This window comes from Hylaeus volcanicus, chromosome 1 (assembly GCF_026283585.1).
Source record: "Hylaeus volcanicus isolate JK05 chromosome 1, UHH_iyHylVolc1.0_haploid, whole genome shotgun sequence".
Lineage (NCBI taxonomy): Eukaryota > Metazoa > Arthropoda > Insecta > Hymenoptera > Colletidae > Hylaeus > Hylaeus volcanicus.
Genome location: NC_071976.1, coordinates 9,731,262 through 9,750,717, shown reverse-complemented (window position 1 = coordinate 9,750,717; position 19,456 = coordinate 9,731,262). Strand labels below are relative to the sequence as shown.

The window sequence follows — 19,456 nt, the reverse complement described above, 5'->3', positions numbered from 1 at the left end:
TTTTTACCTGAAACACCCTTGACCGTGTGTATAGATTATGTTTACAAGGGGAGACTAATGACGATGGATCGTCAATTATTTTACGGATAAGTGATAAAACTAATCGAAGTAGTGTATCGTACTGCGAGTGTCACGTACCGATTGTAAAGTACGTGCCTTTTATCTGTCGACGGTAATCGCTTCTAATCACTATTGTTTATATTCCATTAATGTTTTCATTTTGAATTCAATCATTATGATGATGTTCTATGCAGTTCTATTCTAAGATATCTATTGGGTTGTATATATCTGTATATATCAGAGTGGATGAAAACAAATAAAATGTGTACATTCCTTAACAGGTGGAAAGGTTGTGGAACAAAATGGTACACATATAATTCAATAAATATACATCAAAATTTAAATATGTTTTTGAATTTTTCTTTAAAATAGGCATGAACTTTCCAGACAGCCCAATATCTATTTATCCTGTGCCTCTCTAAAATAAATAACAATCCCTGCAAATTATTTCGAGCCCAATTCTTATTTAATTATAATGTAGCTTTCTGTCAACATATGTAAATATTATCGTCTCATGGACGCCATGATTGTGACGTTCAATTCAAACGAAATTTCACGATGACCGGTAAAGCTACGGATTTCTGTTTATTGTACTTTGAAAACTAAACATGATCAACAGTCGTGTTTTGCTCCAGAACGTTACTGTAAACAATTTCAAAAGCAACTTACACCCTTTGAAAATTCGATATTGGTATGAGAAAATAAATTATGCAAACACATGGACGCATCTGTATAAAGATGCATCTATGCAATATTTCCAAATAATCTATTCATTATCAATCTTATCAAAAACATGTGTATACTTTGATAACTTTTAGCCCACAATCAGGCATGCTTTTCATTTTATCGTTGTACGTGTACGATAACTTCACATACCTCACGCATCTAGCACAGTATATCATAATAGTATTAATATTGGACTTACCAATCGTAAATCATAATTATGGCAAGTCATACAAAAATGAGTACTTTTGGCCATATGTAATCTTAAATTTGTTACGTTTCCTAACCGACGATACATTTTTATGTAATACAGGCAAATTATAAAGGGACCAGCTCCGAAGGAAAGGAACTGCGTGCATATCGTGCTAACGAGTTTCGGTTCGGCGTGTTTGTATTTTTCCGGTGATCTAGTATCATAAATTACATATAAAGAGCTATACGGCAGAGAAAGGCACGCAGGAAGAAATCGAACTAGGTCTGCTCTGCCATCTGTTTTCATCTAAAAACACAGAGAAGAGGAACCAGGCTAGCTGTAAAAGTAAAATCTATTTTCATTCGCAATGAATTTGCCAACGGACACGTTTACGATCTAGTACTGCGTTCTGGAATTTCGCGCAGGAATTCGCTTTACTTAGAAACACGTATTTCACAATTTTGTATCGGTTGTGGCACTAATTACTATTTACGTAAACTATTCTCCACAAATAGGAAAGCACTTGTACTTACAACTTTATTTTGCTTAACAACCTATTATAAAACCTTATAATTGTTATGGAAAATGTGAGATCTAACTTAGACTAGATACCTTTATTGTTTCAGGAAACAACGAAGGTGGCTTTAACAATTATTATGAAAAATATTAATTTAAATAGAGAGCAAAGAGCTATAATTCCACTATCAGTATTACTTACAGTCATCATCATTATGGAAAATGTGAGATCTAACTTAGACTAAATACCTTTATTGTTTCAGGAAACAACGAAGGTGGCCTTAACAATTATTATGAAAAATATTAATTTAAATAGAGACCAAAGAGCTATAATTCCACTATCAGTATTACTTACAGTCATCATATCATTATTATGATTGCATGTATCAGCGCACGCGGGAATGCAAGGCTATCGATCATTCGTAACGGATATTTACGTGTAAATAATAGAAGAGAGGCCTAAGCGGTTGATTGGATCTAGTGGTTCGATATATCTCATCAATTATCGAATGAGGGAGGGGCATAATGAATCCCTGGAAGATAAACGAGTGGGACACAGACCACGATCCGAGAGACTAGGAACGAAAGGTCTCTATAAATGGGTGCATGCGTACACATTATATCCAGTCGGTGGGAGGTCAGCCTTTCGGCGACAACGACACGCATCGCGTATACGGGACGTTTTTTCCACTCCTCCTTCCTTTCATTCCCTCCTCCAGCTCTTCCTATCTCCTTGTTATCCCCCAAACTCGTGCAGTGTATTTGTGGTATGTTAGGCCTACGCTCTGGTTACTTTGCACTCGTGTATTTACGACTTCCAAGAGATAATTGGTCCCCTCTAATCGGAACTGGTGTTTACAGGGCGATAAAATTCGTTCGATGAATAGAACGATGTTACATAAAACGGACGAAAATGCGGGATTAGTTGTAACGCCACTGCGAGGATTAAAGGATTAAGAGATTTGAGAATTAAAAGAAACGCCGCGTAGGGGAACCTTTGGAGTATATCCGCGGATATTCGATGGAGAAAGGAACATCCTACTCGGAAGAACTGCGCTCCTGCGATTTATTGGTCGAAGAGTAATAGAAAGTTTACGATGAATTATAAGTATCCGCGTGAATGTGTTTTGAAACTTTCTCGACACGATTCTCGATGAAGGATTAATTCCTAACTATCATCAAGTACTATTTTCACACTCACTTCGATCTTTTATGAACCAAATTGTTGGGAAAGTCCTTGGCAAATACTTTACGTAAATGCGATACAACTTCACACGAAAGTGCAAATTAGTGAGTGAAACGTTAAACGTTTGAAAATGAAACGTCGACTCGATAAATGTCACGATTTAGGAGTGATTAACCGAGAAGTGTTAATTGGTCGTTTAGCGGCCGAACGGTGAAATTAGCGACCTAATAATCACGTGCGATCGAGATGTCGGTGGACGCATAAACACGCGAGAAGTGCACGTGACAAGCATCGTTCGCATTTCACTGGGAGACGCGAGGGAATGTAAACGCGATACTCATGAGTAGCGATGGGATCAAGTTCAATGGGTACTCGCGAATTCGAGTCAAGTCTAGTAAAGTTTACTAAGTAAACAAGGTTTCGGGGTTGGACTACTACTACTATACAAATCAGTAGCGGACATCAGTGTGGCCAGATAACTTGATATAAACATTCACTTGACTCTACTTGATTTCTTTCAAGCACTTTTTTCTAATACTCCACAATATCAATAAATGATAATATCTTACTTCATAGGTCTGAATATTATTTTTTTTTTAAACAAAAAGCATAGAAAAATCTTTTCGTGACTTGTCATCGTTTGTACCACAACAATCGTGCGCATTAGTAGACGCCGCGAAGCTTTTAGTACCCGCGAGCGTGGACTAAAGCAACAAGTGTCCCTCGACAAATACGATTGGACAATTCCACGGGTGGAGGGGCTTATGGCACTTTTCTCGCGCGCGTATAATACTTGTAAGGTGCTTGATCCGATCGCTACTCGTGAGTCAGTCGCTCGTACAGAGCAGGTGCACTTACATCTAAAAGCAATTCCAAGGATTCGATGGAAACACCGAACTGCGTAATTTGAGCCGCGACGTCCATAAAGTATTCGTTTGTTTAACAAACCGCCGTCGACCATAGAGGCGATAACATTGAACCGATATCCGGTGCGCGGTTTCAGTTTGGCGTGCGGGCAGGACGTGGCTTACCATGCATAAACATTAACATTCGACGCCGTAGACAATTTCGTATTCGTATAAATAAATTGTATATGCGACACGGGGGTTTGCGTTGCTCGAAATGTGGAGTGTGTTGAGAGGATTTCTGGAACAGTTCCTCTTGCTGGGACTGTTCCTGGTGATTTTGTACTGCTTCTTTACCTCGACCTTCGACTTCTGGGAGAGTCGCGGTGTGCCGTTTCGAAAACCGATCCCGTTCTTCGGCAATTTCGCGCCTATGCTGTTGTTTCGAAAATCTCTGCCTGAGGGCATCCAGGAGATGTACGAATGGTTCAAGGACGAAAGGTTCTTTGGAGCGTACCGCGTCAGATCGCCCTTGCTGATCCTGCGGGACCCAGACCTGATCAAGAATATCTGCGTGAAGAATTTCGCCTGCTTCGCGAATCGTGGTATACCGGTAAATTCTCAGGTAATGGATCCGACTGATGAAAATAAAATTAGATTAATAGAATCGAACATATATGAATTAAAAGTGAAGTAACTAACATTGCTCAAGAAGAATTAAATCAATGTCTGTCGACGTGAGATAAAAGAGAGTGCGGCTGACCAATTTATGTGACAATTTCAATATTATCCAAAGACGTGACGTTTAATGGCAGACTCATTAGGAACAGCTTTCCAGTCGATGACGAAATCCGGGACGCAGCACTTAAGTTAGATAAACATTCCAGCGGGAGTACGTGAGGGAGTACATGTTCGGGTGTTCAAAAAACCTCACTGTCCCTGTCTCTGTTTACATAGGACCCCAGAATGGTATACCATTGTATATCAATGTATTGCATATATCATATATGTGTTAGCACATACAGCAGGTACATGCAGGTGACCATAAATGGTATGCGCGAATGCAACCATAAAATATCCCATATATGCAGATGGCACCTAACACCTACATTGTAAAATCATAAAGAGTGAACATGTAATCTTTATCTTTCATCAGGATCCCCTGTTGGCTCACCTGTTCAACCTGGAAGGGAAGAAATGGAAGAGCCTCAGGTCCAAGCTGACCCCAGCCTTCTCTTCAGGCAAACTGAAGAGGATGTTCTACCTTCTGGCGGAGTGCAGCGAGGAGTTTCAGAAACTAATCGACGCCTCCGCCAAAGGCGATAGCCCGTACGAGGTTCGCGAGTTGGCGACGAAATTTACAATAGACGTCATCGGTAGCTGTGCGTTCGGCATACAAATAAATGCTGTCACCGACGAGGACTCCGAGTTCCACAGGGCGGCGAAGAAGCTCTCGAAACCGAGCTACACGACCACGCTCTGGAGGATGCTCAGAACCGCCATGCCTAGATTGTACAAGCTTTTGGGTGTCCAGGTGATCGATCCAGGGGTGACGACATTCTTCAAGGATGTCGTGTCACAGATGATCAGGCAACGGGAAAAGAGCGACGTCAAGAGGCACGACTTCATGGACTTGTTGATCGAGCTCAAAAATAAGGGCACGCTGGAAGGTGACACGGGGAACGGGCAAATCTGTAATGAAGAAGACGCAGAGGTGGCCGAGGAAATAGGTACAATTTAAAAGAATATAAAAATAAATGTTTAGAAATAACTTAACTATTGTTAAAGCAACAAATATGAAAGTACTGTAACGTAAAAATGTAAATGAATACCATTCATCTCAGTTATGCAATTTCAACAAATTTTTCGGAGTGTCACGATAGCAGATTAGCAAGTTTCGATTCTTATGCAATTGAACATGACACTGCAACTAATTATCAAGCATATCCCTCAGTGTTGAAATTAGCAAGACCTTTACTCTCTATGCCCAAACGAAAATTTGGGAAGAAGCGCCAGGAAAATATTAAATTCTTAACATGCGCTGTAATAATCCATCTTTCGCTGTGTTGAATGTTTAAAAAGATATGACAGTCATCTACAATGTCTTAAATAAACCATCTAATCTTACGCTCAAAATGAATGATCGGTATTTTAACATCACGAATTGCCACTTTGTAATTATCAAGTGTTTTCTATAAATCGCTACCAATGGCTTCGAAATACACTGCATCGTACATCAAGTATGGAAACGAACAAATAGCCAGGACAAACGAACATAAACACTTCCACGTTTGGCTTCTGTAACGGCTTGTATCACTGCTGGTCAACTCAATTATACCAATCGGAGAACATTACGTAATTGATAACTCTCTTCAGTCAATATACGACTTGTTCGTGCTCAGAGTAGCTACAATGTGCAGTCGTAAATGATACAGTTCTGTTACAAATTAATCAAGATAAAATTGACAGTAAGCACTTCATTCATAGCTATCCAAGAACCACGTGGCCGCGATGAAACCATGCTTTACATTAACGAACCGTTTCGTTAACTTCCCACAAAGAAGGACTGTACGTTTCCAGACTTGAACTCCAAATTCATATTTTTAACATTTGCTTATCTATGAGGTATGCGAAAAGGTGTACTGCTAATCTTATACCTGATTTATATCACTTCCTGATGAATGAATCAGAGATTAATAATGAAACAGAAAGTACACAGATTGGAGTACTATAAATCTATAACTACTTCGCTAATTCTGAATGTAAATACTTATTTTAATTCAAATTTCTGAGGCTTATTCATTGTATAGGCGAACGATAAAGAAAGGAATAACTCCTATTGAATGACTTTATAGCTTATATCTTGGACGATAGAAGAAAAAATAACTCCTATTGAATGACTTTATAGCTTATACCTTGGACGATAGAAGAAAAAATAACTCCTATTGAATGACTTTATCACATAAGCATCGTTATTTATAGAAATGGACGAGAACAGTATTGCCGCGCAAGCGTTTGTTTTCTTCGCCGCTGGTTATGAAACTTCGTCGAACACCATTGCGTTTTGCCTTTACGAGTTAGCGCTGAATGCTGAAATTCAAGAAAAAACAAGACGGGATATTCACGACGCCATCGACAACAGAGACGGCAAACTAACTTACGATGCTGTCCAGGACATGAAGTACCTCGACATGGTGATTGCAGGTAATAGTCAACATAAATTAGATGTACCTCTTATATTTTCTGCCAAGATTCTGTAAACTTCATTTTTCAACATTCGTTCCAGAAACGCTTAGGAAGTATCCACCAGCTTCACTCCTCTCCCGAAGATGCGAGTATCAGTATCAAATACCAAATACTAAGGTCGAGTTACCAGCAGGTATGCGGGTTATCATACCAATTTACGGCCTTCACCATGATCCAGACTATTATCCAAATCCCTCAAGCTTCGATCCTGAGAGATTCACGGAAGAGAACAAAAGAACGAGGCATCCATACACATACCTCCCATTTGGGGAGGGACCTCGAAATTGCATAGGTAATATGCAATGTATTAGGTTGTCCAGAAAGTTCGTACCAATTTTTAAGAAAACTTCAAAGGCACATTTGAATTGTAACATATATTTATTGAATTACATAGGTACCATTTTGTTCCACAAACTTTCCACCTTTTAAGGGATGTACATATACATATGTATATGTTATTTGTTTTCAGCCATTTCGACATATTCAGACCTGCACTACCTATCAAAAATCGGCATGGACTTTCCAGACAACCCAATAGTTTGAATAATAGATAACGAATAAAAATTATTCATTGATATATTTAACAATTATTTTTTATTATTCTAGGAATGCGATTCGCGCTCTTGCAAATCAAGATAGGAATAATTTCGTTTTTAAGAAAACATCGAGTGGAGATCTGCGATAAGACGATTACGCCGTTGAAGTTCAGTAGACGCAGCCTTGTTACTTCGAGCGAGAACGGATTCTGGCTCAAGATCATACAGTCTTCTTAAATCTGCAAATTGTATTTTACGGGGCACATTGGGACGCTTCGAAATTTAATTCCGTTTTTTTTTTTACGCAACCCTGTATATGTACAAGACGAGAGGACGACTTTAAAAATAAAACCTGAACAATAGGTTTATTGCGTACTTAATACTAGTACGACCAGTGATTAAGCTTCAATATAGACGTTATTTTATTTTGTACTTGTAAAAATAACTTTCAAATATTGTTATATAAATAAAACATTTATATTTTTGTAAACATTTTATATATCTTACAGCAGGACTTACAATGTATTTGATGAAATATACAATGTACAGATAAAAGATATGTGGTATGAACTATTTAATAAATTTGTAGTGTGTAGTTCTAATGTTTCGTGTTAACTTTATTTATACGTCATTCGTGCAAATCAATAAATAATATAAATATGTTATGTGATACACTTTAACCCAGATGATTTTTACAATTATTACTGCAGCATATTGCGAGCCAAAAAATGATTAATTTAACCGACACCTTCCTTCAATCAAATTATTATAATATCTCAAATGCCGTTATAATAAACATCCTGTACACGCCTATTACCTCGCGCTGCTAACACAAGAATGGTATTCCTAACTGTAAGCATTCCTACGCATTGCATGTATTAAATCACCTCTACTCAAATAAGGATCGACGTTCAAGCTGAACACATTAACAGCTGATCGAACGTTACACGGAAAAAGAGTTAACGTCCAAATCGTGTAGAATGATCCCCGCGTCATTGTCGATTTTTCGTTACATCGTATTGTTGTATTGATTACAAGCTCGCAGACAAGGCATCTGGTGCTTCTGCTTGTGCATTGTCTATTGGTGGCAGCAGCTTCAAGTCCAGTGCACTCTATGTTCATAGAATGATTTGTATGTAGGTACATACTCACTACGTGTACAAACATACGCACGCACGGTAAGGTCGTTTATACGCGACGGCCAATATTAAGATCGAAAATGTCATATCCTTGATTAGGTGACAGTGCTTTTTTGGAAACCGTGTCGTCTCTCTGCTTGGAAATTTTTGACAGTGAAACATTCCGCTGAAAATAATGCTACGGTGAGCCGTGAATCTGTTTACGTAGACATGTAACACTTCCGTCTCTTTAAATTGATAACGCGGGTTTTTAAACGATAAATTCTATAGCAATAGTACAATTTCCTTCCATTCACGCAAACAGATATTGCGATTTGTGATCAGTGTAAACACAACTCTTACATGAAGACAGTTTTTACTTCACTTGTAACAGTGACAATTTCAAGAACTCGTCACTAATACAGGATTAACTCGTGCCATTTGATATTTATAGGAATTTCAGTTATGCGTTTATTATAATTATTGCTTCATAGTTCTGTTAATTGGACATGTTAGTATTTTTGCATGCACACGTCAAATATAGGTTAGAATGATAGTGTGTCTATGGAAATAAGTTTTCTTCTTTCTTTTTTTTATATTACATTTCTCTGAAGTGACTCTTTTGTATACGTGTATCATAATTCATATCGTAATTTATTAATATATTTATAAGTTCTAATTGTACATAAGCCTTGAATTTGTATTTACATCTGTATGCTTCTGTCATCCTTTAACAAGCTAACTGGTATTTAATTTAATTATAGATGTCACACTCCAATAGAAATACAGGTGCTCAAAGATCTGCGGTGATTGATTATGAACGTCAATTCCAAGAAGATCTGGAACATGCGCAAGCATTGAGTTTGGAAAGTCTTGCCTTGGAAAAATTTAAATTGCAAAAGCAACGTTCTGAATTTAGTAATATCCAACAAACATGTATTCCACACAATGATGTGGACAGAAGAAATAATATAATACATAGCAATGTGTCAGAAGCAGATAGTATACAGCAAGTTGAAACGTAAATGATATTGTTTAAACACTTGTAATATTATTGCATTATTGTTTCATTTATTATGTAATTATTGTGCAAGTAAACTACAGCAGAACTTTTTGATTTATATAAGTTATTGTATAATTCTAAAATATAATAAAAATTCTAAAATATGAAAGTATAGATTTCAGTGTAGAAGTCGACCAAGGCCTGGTACATTTAATACCAATCAATCTAAAAATGCTGTGATATTAGCACCACCACCAGTTCCATCTAGGAGAAATTCTACATCAGCTACAACAAGTCAAGAACAGTCTATTGATTTGATCAATTTTACAAGTCCAGTGAAGCAAGATAATCTAACTGATTACTGTTCACCTCCACCTCCACTACCGTAAGATTTTAATTATAAGATGTTTACAAGAGTATTGTTTATTTAAATTATTAATAAAAAATAATATTGGTTGCATAGCAGGAAATTATTGGTAGAACCAAAATGGGAAACACATCCCTCTCTACTAAAGAAGCAGGCAAGAATCTCACGTAGCAGTAGTTCTGCAAGTTATCGCTCTCGAGACTTTCGATATCACTCACTCTCTCCTGGTCCTGGATCTTCCACTGCACCCTGTACACCTGGGACTCCAAAAATTAGTCCTATCATGTCAAGATCCAGTAGTATTAACAGTAATGTACCTGATACAACACCACAAGTAAGAATATGTGTTATTATACTTTTAATAATATTTGTTATTATTTAAATGTGTATATATTTTGTTTTTTATTCAAATAATATTTTTATGAATAAATTTTATTACAGCCTGCATGGAATTCTTGTGATTTAAAAAATTATTTTCTTATGCAGGTATATTGTGTTATAAATGTTTTAATGTGATTATCAGTTTAAACATATTAATTTCATGTTCATTTATACTTCCCTTCCATTAATAGAACTTCAAACTTTACATAAAATATAATAGTATCTTTTTTTTTAATTTTGTTTGTAGATACCTCCGTTACCTATGAATTACAGACCAAGTATTACTCATTCTGGATGTGGTGTTCAAAAGCCAGCATTTGGTACTGATGATGAGCAGCTAAGTGTATTAAAAGTAATAGAGAAAAAGCCAAATAATAATCTTATAGATTTGAGTTCTTTCGATCATATAGAGGATAAAACGAACGTTCGAGTTAGTGTACTCGAAGCATTTGATCCATTACTTGTTAAGACTGATGATCAGGTTGATATCGCACAAAGACAAAAAGATGGTAATGTTACATTGAAAATTTACAGAGATATAAAATTTATTGAAGTGTTACCATGCATCTTACGGCAATATGTTATGTTTAAACAGAGGCACAATCACAAATTAATGGATCAATGTATGATCCCTTTGATCCATTTGATTACATGTACAGCACAAATGAAAGCGTTAATTCAGATCCAGTGTATGTTGCTGTAGAAAAGTCGGCTAAATCTCCAGCTGTATCCCCAGCCGCACCACCACCGCTACCTCCTAGAAATTCGTCTGCTTGGAACACCATTGAAAGAAGAAGAACTTCGTTAGATCGAAGAGTAATTACACTACAAATTTTAATACGAAAGCAAACGAATAATAATTTTAATTCTAATCATATCGATTTTTACAGCAGAAGCGAAAGACACGCTTATATGAAAACGTAACAGTGAGAAAAACTAGATCATCGCTTCACGATTGTGATTTAAAAGCTTTTCACGAAATGATGAAGTCCGTACGAAGTTAGTAAAATAAATAAAATTTAATCTACTATGTTTTGCAACATCTAATCTTTGCGTTAATGCGTATGTACAGGTGATTTTCCATTTAACGATCCTAGTACAAATATTGGACACGTGATCAGTCCAATGATGGAGAATTTATATCCCAATGGCACAAGTATAAAATTGGTTGTACATCCGCAATTAATAGATTCTGATGATAATACTCCGTCCATTTCATTTACTTGTGACGGTAAAATTTTATATATTTACGAAGTGTGTTAAATCATTTTTAATAATGTAATTTATAATATAAATATTTTTTTTACAGTAAATTGTAGCGTTGAACATGTCATTCTTAATGTTGCTTGTTCCTTAGAAGATGAAGATACAGTAAATATAGAAAAATATTGTTTGAGAGTGTGGGGGTTGGCAGAATATTTTGCACCTAACACGACTTTAGCTCAATACGAATATATACATCAGTGTATTAAATTAGAAAAAGACATTGAATTAGCTATTCAGACTAAAGCACAAATAAAAAGATGTATAGCTCGAACGGTAAGTACTTATTTGTAAGTAAAAATATTTTAATCAACTATCATTTGTGTCACGTATCTAACTTTTTCAATAGCTTCAGGATGATAATCGTGATCAATGTCTTAAATTGGAAGATATTCTTCCAAATGAACCTTTACAACCTATTTCGTACGAAACGCTGCTTATATTGCTAGGTATGAAGTAGGAAAATTCGTATCATTATATTGCCGTACAAAAATTGATAAAATATTAATTGAATAATTGCATATGTTTTTATAAAAATTACAGAGACCGTGGAGAATGAAATGGAACGTGTTGAAACTGCTGCAATACAATTGGCAACTACCGATCATAGTTCTAGTCTCTTACCGCAACTACAACCCCGCGGTGTTGTTCAAGCGGTAAAAGCAGTCTGTGCTTTAATGGGAAACATAGAAACATTTGAAATTACAGAAGCGGTCGATAATTTCGTGAATGCGTGTTGCAAGTTCTTACCACAAGTTCACACGACGAATATAGAGTGCAAGAAACCTGAAATTCTGCATGAAGACGGTGACTATTCCGTTGTCACGTTACGAACGAAATTCCCCGACGTGATAACTTCTCATTGTCGCAAGATACGCGATGCGATTCAGGATCTCGTAGAAACTTACTGTCGTGCCTTCAAAGTTGATTTTGAATTGAAGAGCAAGGGAGAATTTCCGTCAAGTAAGAAGAACATTAAATATTGTTTTGTTAAATAATATGTCGTGAGAAAGTTTAACTGATCCATACTTTTATATAATAGATACATTAATTTCATCTGAAGAATTGGACACTGTATTAGTTCGCGTTGGCGCATTACATAGATTGCCAGGATCGTGGAAGCACGATGATTATATTGTAGCAGCTCAAATATTTCATGGAACTAGACCTGTTGGGAATCCAGTTTTATCCGAACCTATGGCCGTCAGTTCCAATTTTTATCCTAGAATTTTATTTAATTCATGGTAATGATTTTGATGCTGACTATTTCGGAGTTATAATCTATTTTGCGGGTCTAAATTATGGTTTATATTAAAGGTTGGAATTTCATGGAATAAGTGTATGTCAGGTTCCAAGGGAAGCTAGATTAGTGTTAGTTTTATACGGCCGCACATTACAACCTACTGAACACGAATCAAATTCATCTGAAGAGAATACTATGCACAAAGAAGAATTAGGTTGGGGATCAATACAATTTTTTGATTGTGAAGGGTAATTAACTATTTCATAGAAACAGGATATACCTTGTAATATGTTTTTTTATATATTTATTTTCCGTCATTGCAGTGTTATGAGTCAAGGAAGTTTCTTCTTATCTCTTTGGCCAGCAATCGCTGACAAAAGATTAGGTCCGGCTCCAGCGCCCGGAATTCATCCTCATGGGGATACACAACCTATTATTGGGTTAGAATTACCTGATTATGGAGGAAGGGTACTATTTCCTACAGAATTAAGAGATTATGATGTTCAATCTCTCGACTTTAATTCATTGGATCAAAATACACAACAATTATTGATAGACATCACACAACAGCATACATTTTCAAGGTATCTTTACATAACCTCAAATAATCAGAATGTCTTTAAATACATGATTAATATTTATTTTTTCTATCGATAGACCACTTATCGAAGAAAGAGAAATTTTATGGGAGAAACGTCATTATCTACATGACAGGCCTGAAGCGTTGCCTAAAGTTCTTTTAGCTGCCCATAGTTGGGATTGGGCATGCTTGCCTGATCTCCATGCATCCCTTAGAGTTTGGAGTCCTTTGCCTCCGGTTCAAGCGTTACAATTACTATTACCTTGGTAATTATCTCTTAAGAATCTTTACATACATGTTAATAACCTCAATAATCATAGATATTTTATAGCTTTCCGGACATGAAAGTTAGAGAAATGGCAGTTGGTTGGATTCGGGAGCTGAGTAACGATGAACTTGTAGATTATTTACCGCAATTATTGCAAGCATTGAAACACGAAACGTACGAATCGTCTCATCTTTCGAGATTTTTATTGGAAAGAGCGTTACTTTCACCGCGGGTGGCTCATCACATTTACTGGTTGTTAACGCAAACATTACCTGGACAGAGTCCTCAGGTACAAATGAAACGATAGTTATGAATAATATAATTTAAAAGCTGAGTAATTGTTTTAATGTATGTTTATTTTTCAGAATTCTGCTGAAGTTACGCCAGAAGATGACAAAAATATTAGCCACGCGCGCTACCATAGGAGATTACAGTTGATGTTACGAGCGTTACTTGCCGTTATCGGTGATGCATTAAGAAACAGCTTCCTTACACAGCAATTGCTTGTTAAGGTATAATACATTATTCTTACATTGTATCATTAAGTGGATTTACTAATCGTAACAGTATAATTCATGTTCCTGCAGAATTTACACGAAGTAGCAGAAAATATCAAACTAACGAAAGACTCGATGCGGATGGATGCACTTAAAGTTGGTTTACAAAATATACACTGTCAGTTAATGGAGGATGATGGCACATGCTTACCGCTATCTCCTAGTAAACAAGTGTTTGGAATAAATGTACAAAGCTGTTCATATTTTCCTTCATTTACGCTTCCGTTGAAAATCAACTTCATTAGTAGCGATGACGTAATTTGTCCTGCGATTTTTAAGGTATGTTTATCAGACGAATATCCGATACCTAGTTTATCCTAAGATTTTATTTTGGATCAAAATGATGTTAAAGGTCGGGGATGATTTGCAACAAGATATGCTAACCCTTCAAATGGTTCGTATTATGGATAAACTTTGGTTGAAAGAAGGTCTTGATCTGAAAATGGTAACATTTGCCTGTGTGCCTACTGGTCATAAGCGTGGAATGCTAGAAATGGTTACGAATGCAGAAACATTAAGAAAAATACAAGTTGAATTCGGCCTAACCGGTTCGTTCAAAGATCGACCGATTGCCGAGTGGTTGGCAAAGCATAATCCTTCGGAACTCGAATATGAAAGGGCCGTAGAAAATTTCACCGCATCTTGTGCAGGCTATAGCGTCGCTACTTACATTTTAGGAATTTGTGATAGACATAATGACAATATTATGTTAAAAACGTCGGGTCATCTGTTCCATATTGACTTCGGGAAATTCTTGGGTGATGCGCAAATGTTTGGAAATTTTAAAAGGTAATAATACTGTGTGTATGGTTCGAAGTACTTTGCCGAAAAATGAATATACAATGAATATATAATCAGTGAATACAGTGATTATTCGTACCATTTTTTTTTTAAATTAGGGATAGGACACCGTTTGTATTAACATCTGACATGGCATACGTTATAAATGGTGGTGATAAACCTTCAGCCAAGTTTCATCACTTCGTAGATTTATGTTGTCAAGCATTCAATGTAGTGCGAAAACACGGGAACCTTATCCTTCATCTTTTTGGTTTGGTATGTCCACTGTTAATTATATTGTTGGAGTTGGGAATATAACACTATTATAGAATAATATCATTCCTTTTATTTTAATATAATCACATATTTATTTGTTGTGTTGTACAATTATTCTATTAAAGACGCGGTTTATTTTTAACTCGATAATATGATAATGCGAACCGTTATTCTTTTATGAAAACAACAAAACCGCAACGGAAGGACTTTATCAAAAAGTGGTCCGCTATCACGCTAAACTGTATGCGATGTATTGTTAATTAGTGTTTATCGTCCGAGCTCTCGTAATATCGTAATGTGTAGCAGTTTGAATCAATTAAGAGAAGAGTTAAAAGCGTTCGAGAACTAATAAACAACGACTATAATAATGGATACATCATGTAAAGTTATCTAAACACACTCGATTTAGACCCACAATATAAAAGAAAGCATAAAGATGGATAATTTATTATGCCAAAAGAATCATGTGTATAAACTGAATATCATACAACAAAAGCTTAGTGATATACAAATAAAGGAATTAGTGAACATGTCTAACATGAATAACTACACGAATTCGCAGATGACTTCTTCTGGTATACCTGGTGTAACCGTGGATGCAGTTAGTTATGTACAAAAAGCCCTTCTTCCTGAACAAACAAATCCTGAAGCAGCTGCCACGTTTGCCCGAATGATAGAAAGTTCACTGAAAAGTTGGTTTACACAGTTCAACTTTTTCTTACATAATTTAGCGCAACTACGATTTTCGGGGGATCATAATGATGGAGCATTGTTATCTTTCATTCCGCGAACGTATACGTAAGTTTACCACAGTATTTCGTAAAATTGTTTATGATATTGAAAGCGAATATATTTGTGTGATTGTTGCAGAATGCAACAAGAAGGCCAGTTGACGAGTGTTCAAGTGCACGGGTATCAAAAACGATATGACCCGGAAAAATATTACATGTATATTTTGCGTATACAGCGAAAAGGTCACGCAGACCCCACTTATTTATTCCGGTCATATAAGGAATTTTGTGAATTTTATCAGAAGCTGTGCATCCATTTTCCACTTGCAAAAGTTGCTAGGTAAGTAAACATAACTTCACTTCATTTATTGACGGAGTTCATTTTTCTCTTTTTTCTTCTTCTTTTTTTTATGTATGTCTTCATTCGTGTAATTTGCTTCATTTTTTGTATAAATTATTTACCAACTTGTTCGTTCAGGTAATAATAATTTTTACTGACTGAATTTATATATAACCTATTGCTATTATTGTCCTCTACTTGTTGATAATTATGTTGAGGTATTTAAATGTTTAATATTAAAATTGTAAATTGACTTCCTCAATTTCTCATGTTCGTCATCATGTATAGTAGAGTCAGTTTGCGTAATTTTTCGGTAATATTCTGGTGTAAAGGGTTCTTTGTTTGATTTTTTTGTCATCGATATTTGGGCACGAAAGTGTTTAAGACCCATATCTGATACTTTAATGTCTTCTTCTGAAAATCACATGAAATTTAACGGTAAATATTTATTCCATATACTAAAAATATTCTAATTGTACATACCTGTAGAAATAACTTCTTTTTTAAGAAGATAATCCTAACACAGTTCGAACGTACAGTCGGTGTTCAACAATTATAAATGAAGAATGAAAATATATTGTATCATTATTTTTAATTGAAAAGTACTTCATACCTTAGTATCAGAGCTTAATTATATTATCTTTTCCGATATTATCTAATCAGACCAAAGACCCGATATAAAAGAAATTGTTTTCGAAATAAAGTCCGAAAAGATAAATTACATTATTTTTGTTTCTAATGTTTATATTTTAAAAATGTATGAAATGGTATAATTAAATTAGTCTAAATGGTAATATATTTTATGTAGCCTACCTAGTGGAATGAGCGTTGGAAGGTCTAATATAAAACAAGTCGCTGATAAACGTCGCGCGGATATTGAAAAGTTCCTCGTGAGTTTATTCAAAATGGCACCAGAAATTTCACAAAGCGATTTAGTATATACTTTCTTTCATCCTTTATTGCGCGATCAACAAAATGCCGATATTCATTTACGTAAAGTAAAAGGTACAGTGAAACTTACGAAATACGATGTGTATCACGTAAAAATATATGCTGTAAATACAATTTTATTTTATTTCGATTAGTTGGCAATTGGTGGGCTGAGAAAATAGTCAGAGACAATGTACAAAGTGGACAAATTAAAATGTCTCTTCACTATACTCGTGGAACATTTTATGTAATGGTTCATCACGCAAGGGGTTTGCCCAAAGTAGCGAACGGACAAGAACCAAATACATACGTTAAAGTTTATCTTAAACCTGACCCAACAAAGAAAACGAAACGTAAAACGAAAGTCGTAAAAAAGAATTGTCATCCTTCGTTTATGGAAATGGTGAGAAATTTGGATAAATTAATTAATTTCATATTTTTCATCCTCAATCAAATATATGCTTTATATATAATATACTCCCTTGTTATAGTTGGAATATAGAATGTCTCTAGATGTTATCAAAGAAAGAACCCTTGAAGCAACAATATGGAACCATGACACTTTACAAGAAAATGAATTTCTTGGTGGAATACGCTTACCACTCGGACGTCTTGACTTGACAACGGAAACAATCGAATGGTTTTCATTAGGAAGTATTCGATGAAGGAGTATTCATAAGCTTAAGATGTCGTAATATTTATGGATATTAGATCCACAAAAGTGGAAACCACAATTTCATCGCACAATATTAACGATAGCATTTCTATATCATGCACATAACAGTGCAATAAAACGAGTTGTGTCTGTAAAGGAACAACACCGACGCATGCCTTCACATTCAGTACACACGCTTCTTAAAACAAGTTAGTTAATGTCATAAAGTCTATTATAAAACTACATATATTTAACTTATGTAATGATAGGAAACGAGGCATATTTCATAAAGTTATTCTGCCTTTCCAAGAACTGCCAAAACGTTAAAAGTAAATTTTTGTTATTTAATAAACGAGCGTGAACTTTGCGTAGGGCATAATATTTGGCAAGAAGCGCTAGTAAATATAAAATAATTTTGATTTGTAATGGTAATTCTATTAGTCGAAGTTTATAAAAATGTTTATTTATATTACTTGTACCGAGAACTATTCTCTATCGATTGTAAATAGATTTAAAGTACGCTACACTATTTAATTGTAGCAGATTGAATACAATGTTTCCTAAATAGGTATGAGTTTTAGAATATGGACTTATACACGTATATATTATAAATTTTACTCAGATATAAGTTATTTGCCTGTTATAATAAGTAAATCAGGTGACAAATGACATTTTTTACTTTCGTAAGGAAATTTGGAATTATATATAAGAATAATCAAAATATCTTTCTACATACAGTAGTAAAATTAATATAGAGAGAAATTACGAGTCAGTGCGTATTATGAAATTTTTATTTTTATTCAACAAAGGAGAATGAAATTATGTAAATATGCTTTTAAACTTATCGATACGTTCATAATCATTTTATATATCTATTGTGAATATTTTAACACTACTTTATTAGGTAAACAGATATGAAATTATTATATCAAAAACGGAGGTTCGCGTTAATACATTACCTACAGGTGTGATTGTTAAGATATCGATTTGAGTTTACATGTACCTTGTCGTAATATTTTTGTAGCATCTTTACTACACAAAGTTTATATTTTTTGATATACCTGCATTACAAGGTGAATAGTTTTATGATCATAGTTCTTAATAGAAACGATGGTAATATAAAATATAAAATAACATGTCTGCTTCAGTCTCCAGTAGTTAGTGTATTAATGTTAATAATTTTAACCTAACCTTTTGTTATAAACATCAAATGCAGTGAAATAATTTAACAGTACAAGCTTGCATTCTTTCCTAATAATTCTACGGAATCTGATAATGTAGCTATATAATAATATTATAACTGTAAGTGTATAAGCCTTCTGCTTCTGCATTCATTTTACGAAATAATCATTGATCAGAATGCTTTTGCATGTGCTTTCTGGTTTCTTTCAGTGGCAATATAAAATTATATAAATTTTAATAAATTATTTATAAATCGGATTGGGTATTATCCAAGAAAATGTTAATTTGTGATTTGTCAAATTATTTTATCTAGAAGGTGACACAAATTGTCGTGATAATTTTACGACATTTCGATATGTTTATCTGTGCTAATTACTAGGTACTTTGACTCGTATACACGAATAATTTTGTATACAAAAATTGTATCTTTTCGAACATGTGTATTACGTCTTAATTTGTACTAGAACATTAAAAAAC

General features: G+C 35.0%; 2 protein-coding genes across 8 annotated transcripts; both read left to right on the top strand.

The window, feature by feature from the left end:
- The first annotated feature begins 2,116 nt into the window (after nt 1-2,116).
- On the top strand, nt 2,117-7,907 carry LOC128884197 (cytochrome P450 6a2-like). 2 transcript variants are annotated; one of them, XM_054137378.1, is made up of 7 exons: nt 2,117-2,259; nt 2,354-2,572; nt 3,556-4,148; nt 4,680-5,253; nt 6,506-6,727; nt 6,810-7,061; nt 7,376-7,907. In XM_054137378.1, exons 3-7 carry the CDS (start codon nt 3,801-3,803, stop codon nt 7,540-7,542), a joined length of 1,563 nt encoding a protein of 520 aa, XP_053993353.1. In that variant the 5' UTR covers nt 2,117-2,259; nt 2,354-2,572; nt 3,556-3,800; the 3' UTR covers nt 7,543-7,907. The 2 variants fall into 2 exon arrangements, with proteins under 2 accessions (XP_053993353.1, XP_053993346.1); XM_054137371.1 differs by lacking the exons at nt 2,117-2,259; nt 2,354-2,572 and having other exon boundaries at nt 2,803-4,148.
- A 202-nt stretch (nt 7,908-8,109) lies between these two features.
- Nucleotides 8,110-18,944, top strand: LOC128884168 (phosphatidylinositol 4-phosphate 3-kinase C2 domain-containing subunit beta). Of its 6 annotated transcripts, none has more exons than XM_054137330.1 (26): nt 8,110-8,627; nt 9,188-9,444; nt 9,602-9,811; nt 9,893-10,127; nt 10,235-10,279; nt 10,422-10,683; nt 10,770-10,990; nt 11,065-11,173; nt 11,247-11,405; nt 11,484-11,713; nt 11,787-11,886; nt 11,981-12,400; nt 12,480-12,681; nt 12,755-12,928; nt 13,004-13,264; nt 13,338-13,526; nt 13,592-13,817; nt 13,894-14,040; nt 14,116-14,364; nt 14,438-14,874; nt 14,985-15,141; nt 15,704-15,939; nt 16,012-16,212; nt 17,021-17,217; nt 17,298-17,545; nt 17,634-18,944. In XM_054137330.1, the coding sequence occupies exons 2-26, from the start codon at nt 9,188-9,190 to the stop codon at nt 17,805-17,807; spliced, it is 5,346 nt and encodes a 1,781-aa protein (XP_053993305.1). In that variant the 5' UTR covers nt 8,110-8,627; the 3' UTR covers nt 17,808-18,944. The 6 variants fall into 6 exon arrangements, with proteins under 6 accessions (XP_053993305.1, XP_053993297.1, XP_053993280.1 ...); XM_054137322.1 differs by having other exon boundaries at nt 9,890-10,127; nt 11,068-11,173; XM_054137305.1 differs by having other exon boundaries at nt 9,890-10,127.
- The last annotated feature ends 512 nt before the right edge of the window (nt 18,945-19,456 follow it).